The 13,259-nt window shown below is 40.4% G+C and overlaps 1 protein-coding gene across 7 annotated transcripts in view; it reads right to left on the reverse strand.

Moving 5' to 3' along the window:
- The window catches only part of LOC119647800, a 146,391-nt gene that overhangs the window by 22,270 nt on the left and 110,862 nt on the right, over window positions 1-13,259 (reverse strand). For 4 of the 7 annotated variants that reach the window (XM_038049010.1, XM_038049016.1, XM_038049013.1 and 1 more), the window contains 2 exons: window positions 9,064-9,240; window positions 8,841-8,987 (listed from right to left, as the gene is read on the reverse strand). The exons of 1 other annotated variant lie outside the window; for it this stretch is intronic. In XM_038049010.1, coding sequence (XP_037904938.1) covers window positions 8,841-8,987; window positions 9,064-9,240 — 324 coding nt within the window. Of the gene's footprint in view, window positions 1-8,538; window positions 8,988-9,063; window positions 9,241-13,259 lie in introns of all 7 variants that reach the window. 2 more of the 7 variants (XM_038049011.1, XM_038049012.1) reach the window with 2 other exon arrangements.

Below are 13,259 nucleotides of genomic sequence, written 5' to 3' on the forward strand. Positions count from 1 at the left end.
AGGCAAAGCGCGGTCGCATGCGCCGCGTATAGAATAAAGGTGACTAAGGTAGAATGAGCTGACTCCGCCCCGTGTTGTGATACGTTATGGTGGTCGGGGGTGGTTTTAGTGGGTAAAAATCCCACACGCTGGTGTGTCCAGACCATTGTCTTTTGAAGATTTCCACTTCCTGAAAAAAAAAAGACAGACAGACATTGAATCGATTTTAATAAGGAAGCTAGACGTATGAAAGGTTTTGCGTATTTCTTTTATAAAGAGATTTGAGTGTGCATTTGTCCAATTAGTATTTAGCACGTAAAATATGCATATATTACGTGAAAATAGCCACTTTCAAGTGATATTGACATTCATAGTCTTGAATTTGCAGAGGAGCGACAGTTTTGACCTAGTATAACTTTGTTAGTAATAGTGCGATTTTCACCAAATTTGCAGGATCATGACCTATACTGTAGCCTACATTGCAGCAAAATTTTGTGATTCTAGGGTGAACTTAAGGGGGTTTTCCTGTCAATTACTAAAAATTCTAGTAATGTACTATTATTAACTTTATTTGAGCAGGTATCGGTATGGAGAGTATTTCGGAGCCTAGCCACCATATAGTGGCAATCCCCTGATTTTTTTCAGATTTTTTGGTTTGGTAGTTTCTGAGAATGGGTTCGTTAAAAAAATGACCACTTTCAACCCCCGCACTCCCCACCTTTTCAGCAAAAGTGAAAACTAAGACCGACTTCGAAAAGTACTAATCGAGACCTTTAATTTGATACCCCACATGACTATATTTGAAGAAAAAAAAATTACACCCCCCTTTTGCATGTATGGGGAGCCCCCCTTAAATTCGTCGTTAAAGGATGTAACTCCCTATATGCGTGAGCGTTCACAGTTCCCACCTTTCTACCAAATTTGGTGTCAATCGCTATAACCGTCTCCGAAAAAAATGCAGACAGACAGACAGACAGTAAACCGATTTTAATAAGGTTTTGTGGTTATACAAGTAAGTAAGTTTATTTGAGCAGATATCGGAATGGGAAATTTTTCGAGGCTTAGATTTCACATAAGTGTTTTACACAAACCTTAAAAAGAGCTTCAGATAAGTACATTCTTCATAAATGTGACTTTAATATTTCACTCACGCGAATGTCAATTATTCTCGCTAATTATGACGGCAGTATCTTATTTGCATGCCTTTGGAAGCAGTGAATTCGCGTGAAATCGCTAGGTTGGAACTGCTATAACTTTGGCGTTATTGCCCAGATTTCCATAAAATTTGACATGTATATGCGAAATGTGGTCCTCTATCATCATCGTCAACGGCGCACCAACCAGTATCCGGTCTAGGCCTGCCTTAATAAGGAACTCCAGACATCCCGGTTTTGCGCCGAGGTCCACCAATTCGATATCCCTAAAATCTGTCTGGCGTCCTGACCTACGCCATCGCTCCATCTCAGGCAGGGCCTGCTTCGTTTTCTTTTTATATCATAAATATTGCCCTTATAGACTTGGCGGGCTGGATCTTCCTCACCCATATGGATTAAGTGACCCGCCCACCGTAACCTATTGAGCCGGATTTTATCCACAACCTGACGGTCATGATACCGCTCATAGATTTCGTCATTATGTATGCCAAGAGTTCCCAATTCTTCTTGCTGAGAACCCAAGTTTCCGAGGAATACATGAGGACTGGCAAGATCATTGTCTTGTACAGTAAGAACTTGGACCCTAGGGTGAGACATTGCGAGCGGAACAGTTTTTGTAAGCTGAAATAGGCTCTGTTGGCTGACAACCACCGTGCGTGGATTTCATCATCGTAACTGCTATCGGTTGTGATTTTCGACCCTATATAGGAGAAATTATCAACGGTCTCAAAGTTGTATTCTCCTATTTTTATTCTTCTCGTTTGACCAGTGCGGTTTGATATTGTTGGTTGGTTAGTTTTCGGTGCTGACGTTGCCACCATATACTTTGTCTCGCCTTCATTGATGTGCACCCAAGATCTCGCGACGCCTGCTCGATCTGGATGAAGGCAGTTTGTACGTCTCGGGTCGTTCCTCCCATGATGTCGATATCGTCAGCATAGACCAGTAGTTGGGTGGACTTAAAGAGGATCGTACCTCTTGCATTTACCTGAGCATCACGGATCACTTTCTCGAGTGCCAGGTTAAAGAGGACGCATGATAGGGCATTCCCTTGTCGTAGACCGTTGTTGATGTCGAATGGTCTTGAGAATGATCCTGCTGCTTTTATCTGGCCTCGCACATTGGTCAGGGTCAGCCTAGTCAGTCTTATCAAAAAACTACTGAATGAATCGGAATTATCCTAGTTTGCGAACCGTAGAAATATGTTCGGAATAAGTTGTGAAAATTTCAAAGAATTTCGTTTGATAGATTTTGGGCTATGGTGGCAGAAGATTTTCAATATGCAGTTTCGAGAAAAACGCTTTAAAAAGTAGAATGTGATTTTTAGCTATAAAACCTTAACTAATCATTAATCTGCTATATATACAAAAAATATGGCACTAAGTCCATATTTTTTATCAGCACCATTGCGAATAACTGCGCCAAGGTTATTTCCGCAACGAGTGCAAACGTTCTTCTACACATGAAATCAAAGCATAATTGTACCCGAGTTGTAAACATCAAACGAGTATAAAACTTTCGCCGTGGATTTCAATCGCTGGGGTGACATCGAAGCAGAGAAATCGAAGGGTGAGGTGTACATATATGTTTGTGAGAAAAATAAATGTTAATTAATCATGTTGTAATAAAAATCTTTTACAAACAAAATTTAAGGTCTAGTGGGAGTCTTTTCTTCCTTTTTTTAAGCATTTTTAGGAAGCAGCCTTTGAAGGAACAGTCAAAGGTAATCATCTCGTCCGCGAACAAGTAAACTGGATAACCAAGCCGATGGGAGGATCGAAATACAGCCATAGGCAGGAGGTTCCCTCGATTAGCTGCAAAATACACAAAACTACCAATGGCAACGGACTGCGGATTATCCTACTAGCAACGTCACACGAAATGGTTGTTGGAAGTACCTTCTTTGGGCGGAAAGCGGTCCGTAAATATACATGGGCCTCTCCTGACCGGTCCGCTTTCAACCAAATTGACCACATGCTAATCGAAGGCCATCATTTCTCATCATGAATTCTCTCATGAATGTTAAAATATACAGGGTGTCCTGTTTATGATGTTACAAATTTTAATGCTGGATAGTACCACTTTTTGTTCCCTGGACACTATCTGTTACCGTTAGAGAGTTAGAGCGTTTTTCTTGAATAGTGTCAAAATGCTTCACCTTCCCCAAAAAATCACAATTTCCCATTCACTCAATCATTTCATTTCATATTTTCGGAAACTACATAAAAATTTTCATAATTTGATATTTTTTCAATTGCAAAGGTCATCATCACTTCGAAGATATAACTGTTTAAATTTTAAAGAAATTCCAAATTTTATCTAAATTTCTATATGCGTTATTGTAATAGTACATTAAACATACAAACCTGCAAAGCTGCTAAAAGTTACCTCATTATGTTAGCTTTCAAATGACATCTAATTATGGGCTTAATTATGGAAAATTTAGGAATATTACGCATTAAATGGGAGAAGATGCAGCCTTGATATACAGCAAATTCACTTAAGTATGTTAGTGTCCAATGCGAACAATGGAAAATTAATGCGCGAAAACACTAGAAACCAACAACGGTCGCGCGAACTTGAACAATTTGAATGAAGCTATAGGCGTTTAATAACGAGGTTCACTCCGTAAATGCATTTGGAAGACAACACCAGAGCGCGAGGCCCTAATCGAATTCAGGTTTGTAAGAGTTGGTACCACTGGAAGTTCAATTCCGAAGCTACCAAATGAACGAAAAATGTAGATGGTATACGGAAAAAAACCATCAGGAGTCATTAATGATGCCTGTTTATGTTCGACGATGTTCGACGAACATAAACAGGCAGACCCTGCCTAAGATGGGGCGATGGCATAGGTCAGGACGCCAGACAGCTTTTAGGGATATCGAATTGGTGGAACTCGGCGGAAAACCGGGATGTCTGGAGTTCCTTATTAAGGCAGGCCTAGACCGGATACCGGTTGTTGCGCCGTTGATGATGATGATGATGATGTTCGGCGCCTATATAGTGTATCCGCGGTCTAAAATCACATTATCGTATGAGAAAGTACGGTTTGCTTACGCACTAAGAAAACATGAAATGCCACAAACAGAGTAACATAGTGGGCCTTCGATTGAAGTTCGCTTTTAGATTAATAATTGTGGATGTTTCTAAACCCATACTTAGAACGGAACGTTCAGCTTTCGAAGAGGAAATGGAAGAATGTTCGATATTGAATATCAGGACAATTACTGGCCGAACCCCGTATCATACATCCAGCTAGACTTTCGGGAGTTTACTCCCCGGATGGAGTCGAAAGGACGACGTTTCATCAAAGAACCGATGATATTATCGCAATGCTAGAACCAGTAGTAGTTCTAAAGCCCAGACGATAACCTCTGGACAAGATGGTCATTGCTAAAAAGGAATTTAATGTCGTGATCCAGGTTTGTGATCTTCAAATAGTCTTTGGATTGGACCCTTCTATATGGTATTTAAAAAACAATGGGTCGAGACCATGTAGGAATTACCGCAAGTCGTTGGGCTGGACATTTGTCGACAAGTAGTTAACACTGAAAAGATTCAGCCAAAGCGTTCTGTCGCAAAACAATGAAGGATCTGGCGAGAGTTTTTATCCGAATCTTGCTGGCTGTAAAAGTAGACTGCAAGATCACACTGTTCACTTCTGTTATAACGATTTAAATAATGTGGGATGGTTTTGAATCCGGACAAATGTATTTTTCGTCAGAAAGAGGTTGGTTTCATAGGATACCTAGTTCCGAAAGGAGCAATCCATTCATATTCGCATCAACGTGCAGCAAATAGTGGCATTCCAAAGAAAGTGCACCTTGGCGGCGATACTATTTCTTTTTGTTATCGAAACGAGGACGTGAAGGATTTCAATGAACTGACGTTTTTCCTCAAACACTTCGACTACGCTGATGCTATATGTTTGCTCTCTCATCAGGTCACGGGCCTTGGCTAAATGGCTCTGAATTTGGAAATAGACACAAATAGCATTTGTGTATCAAGGAATAGTGGTTTCTGCTGGAACTGGATGTTGCCCGACGCATTAACAACTGGAAATGCAGTTCTCTCAGTATCAAGATCGAGTTGCGACTGTGTCGCGCTAGTATCCTTTCTATGTTGCTACACGAGAGTAGCCTAGGCCTGACACCCATACGCGATGTGATCAGATGGCGCAAGTGGTAATGGATAGATCACCCATCATGGAGGGGCGTTAATTGCATTGCAGTGAAATCCGGCATTCCAAGATGACCGATGATTGCGTTGCCCCACGGCACTTGGCGTAGAACAGTAGAGAAGGGTTCCAGGCATTTTGGGAAGTCGTGGGAGAAGCTGAAGCCTATTTCGGGTAACCGCGAGCAATGAGCCATGGCTGTCGTCGTCGGGCTATACCTATAGGGGTAAATACCAACCATATATATATATAAACGCACAGGAAAAGGCTCGCGTTTGAAGAGTTCGGCGAACCTTTGGCCATATTCCGGTAAACATCCGACTTCACGACTGGAAAAGTTTCCCAACAAGGGGTTACCTATAATTGGAAAAAGTTGTGTCTTCTCGGAAAAGAGTTCTTCGACAGAGCGGAAATACAGTGCATAAGGTCGGGAACTATTAGCTATGTACCTGGAGGTAAAACGATATTTGTCATATGATTGAAGCAGGGAATACACCATTTCAATAGATCACTAGGCGCTAACTTTTGCTTTATATACAAGGAACAATTCCAGTTAATTGACGGAAATCTCAAAATGGTGGAATAGAGAGAACATCGACTGTCGCAATTGCAAGCTCTGTGCGTCAGTTACAATGTATATTAAGATGCAATTTTCAAAGACTAAATCAGAACAAAACGGAAGTTATGATGCAAACTAAAAAAAGGATACCACCTAGACAGAATATTACAATTGCTAAATATAATTTTAAACGTTGGCAAAGGATGCAAGTGAAATTGAAGAATTAAACAAGTCGGGAAACCGGAAGCTAGACGCTTGAGGTACGAAAGGTTTTGTGTATTTCTTTTATAAAGAGATTTCAGTGTGCATTTGTCTCATCAGCATGGAGCACGTAAAATATGCATTTATTATGTGAAAATAGCCACATTCAAGTGATATTGACATTCATAGTCTTGAATTTACAGAGGAGCGAGAATTTTGACCTAGCATAACTTTGTTAGTAATAGTGCGATTTTCACCAAATTTGGGAAGATCATGCTCTATACTGTAACCTACATTTCTGCAGAATTTTGTAATTCTAGGGTGAACTTAAGAGGGGTCCTCCTTTCAATTACTAAAAATTATAGTAATGTACTATTATTAACTTTATTTGAACAGGTATCGGTATGTAGGGTATTTCGGAGCCTAGGTACCATATAGTGGCAGCCCTCTGATTTTTTTCAGATTTTTCGGTTGAGTAGTTTCTGAGAATGGGTTCGTTAAAAAAATGATCACTTTCAGCCCCCCGCACTCCGCACCTTTTCAACATATGTCAAAACTAAGACCGGCTTCGAAAAGTACTAACCGAGACCTTTAATTTGATACCCCACATGACTATATTTGATGAAAAAAAAATTTACACCCCCCTTAAATTCGACGTAAAAGGATGTAACTCACTATATGCGTGAGCGTTCACAGTTCCCACCTTTCTACCAAATTTGGTGCGAATCGCTTCAACCGTCTCCGAGAAAAACGCGTGTGACGGACAGACAGACAGACAGACAGTAAACCGATATTAATAAGGTTTTGTGTTTACACAAAACCTTAAAAAAAGAGTCTAGGTTGAGAATAAAGCATTCTATTCGGTTGTGTCCGGTCTGAAGTCAAAATGCATATAAGAAAAGATGAAACTGCTGCAAAGTGTTGTACCTACATTGACAGACCCAGCCTTGACGCTTCGTAGGTCCGTCAAAACTATTGATTAATTACACCAGTATACAACCTTTTTCTTTGGGTATTGTGCATAAATACAATGTTCTTGCGAATTGCACTTTATTGGAATAGTCTTCTTATATCAACGGTCTTATTAATGATCATGTTTAGCCATGTAATTCAATGATCAATACTTTTACTACAACTTCCAGTATTCCTGAGCCCAGCGCGCATTGTTGGTTTAAGCAAGGACCGCTCGCATCCGAATAGGAAACTACATTATCTCGTCAAAACCAGATATCAAATACTTTGGAGACATGATAGATGCTGGATTGAACTTTAAATGCCATTTTGAATACGCTTTAAATGCGACATACTAAACCAGTATGTCCTTGGCAAGGATAATACCAAATGTCGAAGACTCCCGATGACCCCTTCGGCGGTTACAGCTAGAGTGAAGATTTCAAAACTTTCGGGAGCTGCACTGCATAAGATGCAATTCCCAAACTGAAAATCTAACTGGGGTAATGTTTGCATGCCAAGAAAAGAAGAATTATTTAAAGTAGGCTGAGTGAAGCAGAAAACACGAGGAGGGTACGGTTATAAATTTAATTGGTGGGGAAAGGGAGGGGTAGCTAGAGCCAAGTTTGTCCCAGAATGTAGCACTTTGTGTCGTTGAGCCAGGAGGACGGGTGTTTTTAATGGGCGAAAATTTTCACGTTGATAAGGGATGTGCGAAGAGGTGTAAAGATTTTCTCCTGGGGAAAAAAGACAAACCATCAGCGAACTAATTCTTATTTGCGTGAACAAGACTTTTTTTGGGAGTACATTTCACTCCGACAAGTAAAGTTTTTTGTAGTCCTAAAAAGGAAATTCGATGACTAGCCTATTTCCTGACCGGATTTTCGACTAGTATCATAATATGAGACAGACTGAGGGTTTTCGAAAAGAAATTTGTGTGCTATTTTTCTGATATTGCGGTTAAATGTTCTGCTTTGGGCCAAATCTTATTTGCTAATCGAAAGACAGTATTTTAGAATCCATTTATCTCCTTCTTAAATGTAACATTTTGTAAGATCTAAGGTTTAATATCCGATTTGCTCAGAAGAAGGTGGTGGTTCCTAAAATACTGTTTATACGGCAAGAAAATAAAATTTAGGCGCGTATTTCATTTAGAAGATTGGTTAAAAAACATTCCATCGTCATTATCATTATATTTCTTATAAAGCTCCTCTCCTACCAAGCGCCACATCAGTTCAATTTGTGATGGAATATGTAGAATAAGATTCAAAATTGCCACTAAGCTTTAAAGTTTGAAAATCATTTATTGGTAAGCCAATGATTTTCAATGCAGGCCGGTTCTACCTAGCCTTCATCCATCTAGGCAAGTTTTCCGACAAGAACTGGTGAGTAAATGTATTATTCAAGTTTTTTTCACCAATTGAGATGAATTAGCTTCGAATATTTGCATATGTTTTAGAAATAAAAACTTATAACAAGGTAAATTTTATGGTAAGCTTCTGAAATATTGTTACCGCGAATCTAGCTGTTTCACTTGCTGGCGTTGGTAATGCCCCAATTGTAATGCATCCATTATCAAAACTATTCATCTCATCGTCATTTTTGTCAAATCCATTCATTCCCAAGCTGTTAATAACTTTCTTATTTTTTGTTTTCAAAGATGGCAACTCTAAATGTAGCAATTGCCTTTGGTGTTTCAATTGTTTCTGCAAATGTTTTGTCATAATATCATAATTGCCATCCCGGTTTTGGTTATTATCGTTAGTAGCAGAAATATGACACGATATAAGCAATATGGCGGCAGACCTAGCCGCACCTGTTCGTGATGTTGATACCAGAACACCTTTCGATCCGGATTGCGGGGCGCTTGATGGACGACGATTACCATATGAACCGATTGAACCACTTGAATGTAGGCTGGAACGTGATGATGGACGCGCAGATTGGGCTGTCAGGGAGATACCTAAAATAGTGACGAATTTATATTCAAGGGAGTTAAAATTATGTTTAGGTTACATCAACCTCATTGCATTAATTACCTGTATCGCTTGAATACATGATTGGTGGAGGTATATTGGCATCTGCTAAATTCCTATGACGTGGGTATTTTGTTTTGCTGAATAAATGTAGTACCATACATATCAATCCTGCTAAGACGGCAATGCCCGTAGTCACGCCTAACAGAGTTGGAAGATCAGATGTGATGACCGCTAAATCTACGTATCAAAAATTTAGAAACGTTGATAAATAACTTGCCAACATTCGCTAAATATCCAAACAAAAGCCCGAACAAATACATTTACTGAGGAAAGTTATCTAGTTATGTTCGAATAGGAGTGGATAGGAGAAGCGTGTATACTAACACTACCTTCAGTAACAAAAATAATTAAATGGGAGTGATAAGGAACAGAGGTAAAGCAAGTAAGGTGGAATTGCTTATCCAGGTGACAGGTCCTACTACTAAGCAATGCTTGGTCGTCCACTACCGTTGATGCAATGACTCTTGATGTAAGAAAAGTTTCAGGACCAAAGTAAACTCGTCCATTGGTACGTTCATCGGTACCACGGAAGAATTTTAGGGATACTATTAGATATCTACGCTACAAGATTCTAAAGCTAAAGGTTACGACGAATGAGAAAGCGGCAAGATCGGCTGGCAACCCACGGACACCTATAGTGTGAGTATTGACCTCTCTGAGAGTTTTCTAGGCGCTGCATGGCTACGCGACCGACACTTTTTTACTGCCTATGTACATGCCATTAACATAAAGTCCTGCAACCTGCCTGTTGACCACTATATTGTAAAATGCTCCGAACGTTGTCTTGGTTCGGTTCCGGTGTATCTCGGTGGGCCTTCTAATATAGGAGTAGAGGTTTCCGTCACGAGTTAGCTAGGGCAAACAGCTTGGACAGCTGTGGTTCGACACGCAGAGTAGCGGTAAGATAGGGAGAAATGTAGCAGAGTGAAAACTAAAAAAATTGTATCTTGAATTTTGTCCAGCCAACAGCGCTGTAGCACTTACTTGTCTAAGTCCTCTTGGATTTTGTTTTCCAGGAAGAAGCTAAAAGCAGAATAAAATGTTTGTCTCATCATAACCGACGACGCAACAACCAATATCCAGTCTAGGCCTGCCCTAGTAAGGAACTCCACACATTCTTGTTTTGAACCGAGACCCATCAATTCGATATCCCTAGAAGCTGTCTGGCATCCTGGCCTACGACATTGCTCCATCTAAGGCAGAGTCTGCTACGTCTTCTTTTTTACCATAGATTTTCCCCTAATAGACTGACTGGTTGGATCATTCTCACCCATGCAAATTAAATGAATTGCCCCCCTATTGAGTCGGATTTTATCCACAATCCGGTCGTCATGGTATCGTCCATAGATTTCATCTTTATATAGGCTACGAAATCGTCCATCCTCATTTAGGGCCGAATACGGCCAAGAGTTCATCCTAAGTCTCCCAGGAACACATTAGGACTGGCCAGATCATTGTTTTGTATAGTAAGAGCTTTGACACTTTGGTGTAACAGTTTTTGTAAGTTGAAATATGTTCTGTTGGCCAACATCCGCGCACGGGATTTCATCGTAGTGTATATTAATGGTTGCAAAATTGTATTCTAATGTCTTTATTGTTCTTATTTGAACAGTACCATTTGATGCCGTTGGTTCTTTGGGTTTTGGTGCTCACGTGGCCACCATGTATTTCGCCAAGCGTTTAATAATGTGTAGCGCTAGATCTCGCGCCGCTTTCCCGATTTGGATGAAGATTCACTTCTCGGGCTGTTCCTCTTAGAATGTCAATATCGTCAGTAAAGACCAGTAGTTGAGTGCGTCTCCCATTAACATCAGGATCGCTGGTCAGGTTAAAGTGGATGCACGAAAAGGCATCTCCTTGTTTTAGACCGTTGTTCTTGTTGAATGGTCGCGGGAGTGATCCTGCTGCTTTTATTTGGTCTCGCACATTGATCCAGGGTCAGCCAGCCACCCGATTTGGTGAAGATTCCGCCTGGTTCAATTGCTTCCTGTACTTATCGAGTTCACAGGCCTATTGATTTTCTCAGACTTCCTCTTTCTACCTGTGAACCTCTAACCATTGAGCTACCCGCATACAGGAATAATAATGGCCGTTTGTTGCAAAGTGCTTTCTCCCTAAATAGTACTGTCTAATTTCAATTCTAAGTATATAAGTTGTTGTTGGTGTAAGTACGTTGTGTATTTTTAAGGTTTTGTTGAAAACAAAGCCCTATTAAAATTGGTTTTCTGCTTGTCTGTCTGTCTGTCCATCTGTCTGTCTTTCACACTCATTTCCTCAGAAACGGTTACTTTTATTGATACGAAATTTGATGGGCAGGTGGAAACTGTGAGTCTCCTTGCATGCAGTGAGTAGCATTGCTTTAGATTCAATTTAAAGAGACGAGCTAGGACCCAACACGGTTCCAATAAGGAAAAAGAAAGGTAGTCCAGCAGAGTGTTCAAATTACCATCCGATCCGATTACTTTCCCATACCATGAAGATCTTTGAACGCATTCTTAAGAACCGTATTCGCGAAATCGTTGAAATAACCGCAAATCAGGCCGGATTTGTCAAAAATTGCGGAACTACTCATGCAATACACGTTGCGCTTTTACTAATGGAGAAACACCGTGAAAGCATCGTCCTCTTTACATTGCATTTCTGGATCTAGAGAAATCGTATGACCGTGTGCCAAGCGAACTCATCTGGTATGCTTTACGACAACACTTAGTGCCAGAAGAACTCGTGCGTTGGGTTCAATTGCTCTACCACGATCCGAAAAGTAAAGTTCGAAGTATGGCGTGTGTATCGAAACCGCTTCGTGTCTCTGTTGGTGTTCATCAAGAAAAGCGCCCTCTCATCAATTCCTCTTTGTTCTTGTTATGGATACCGACGCACGGGACATACAACGTCCAGCACCTTATACACTGGTTTATGCTTTGCTAGCAGCTAATAGCGAAAATGATCTCGAATAAATTGTCCAAAAATGAAATGATCGCCTCATGCAACACGGTCTCAGATTGAATCTAAACAAAACTGAATATTTGACGAACGATCCCTATGAAACAGGCAAAATCGCTGTTAGCGGCAGCGATCTGCCCAGAATTGAGCAATTTAAATGCCTCCGGTCAACGCTAACAACCAATGGAGGACTGCGTTATGAAATTCTTTCACGCATTAATGCAACCTGCACCTGTGGCACCGATCGTGGAAAAATTGCGCGAGAGACGTCTTCGATGGTATGGTCACGCAATTCGTGCTAACGAGAGTTCACTTGCCAAGATTGGTCTGAACATCGAAGTCGATGGTAAAAGGCCTGGATGTGTTGGGTCCCAGCTCTTCGCTTTCCAGAGCTCAGATGCGATGTCATCAGGTCTTGTGGCTTTCTCCGATTTTATTCGTTTCATTGCTTCCTCGACTTTAGTTGCGCTGACAGGTGGAACTGGTCCGAATGTCGGCAATGATTGTGGAAGTGAAAGTTTATTAATTGAAATACGCATTTGACTTTCGGCCGAAAGTTTCAGTCTTGGTTTGAAGTATGTTATGTATATTTTTAATCAATTCCTTGAGTTGCTCTAGTCCCGATTCAATGAATTTGTTTTTACACGCCTCCACGAAATTATTCGTCCACCTTATTTATGAAAATCTAAGCAAGTCGGGATATCGGAAGCTTCGGGTAAAAAGGTTTTGTATTCATTGTGAGGAAAGGGTTGGTTCGATTAGTACTCTTCGAAACTGATCGCATATTATTTCGGATATTAGGTGAAACATAGGGCAGTGGGGGCTCAAAAGGTGTTCGACAAAAAGAGAAAGAGGGACGCTCTCAAAACCTAGGCCTCTAGGTCCTCCTCACAATAAATACAAAACCTTTGTACCCGAAGCTTCCGGTATCCCGACTTGTTTAGATTTTTTTATGGCAGTATCAACTACTCGAATTCAAATAAATATACATATACGTACACGTTCATATACAGTATATGTACTGAATTCAATTTACCTACTTATCTCTATGGATATGTGTGTATGCTTTTGAGAATGGAATAAATCGGAAATATTCAGATGAGTGAGATCAACTTAGATGTGTAGATGAATATATATATATGAATATGCATGCATCAGTAAGCATGGCTTTAATAGGTACGTATGGATATCTTCAAGTTTAGAAATATATGAAGGAATATTTTAGCTATCTGTGTCCAGATAGCTGAGTGGTTAGA

The sequence above is a fragment of the Hermetia illucens genome, chromosome 2 (assembly GCF_905115235.1).
Source record: "Hermetia illucens chromosome 2, iHerIll2.2.curated.20191125, whole genome shotgun sequence".
Lineage (NCBI taxonomy): Eukaryota > Metazoa > Arthropoda > Insecta > Diptera > Stratiomyidae > Hermetia > Hermetia illucens.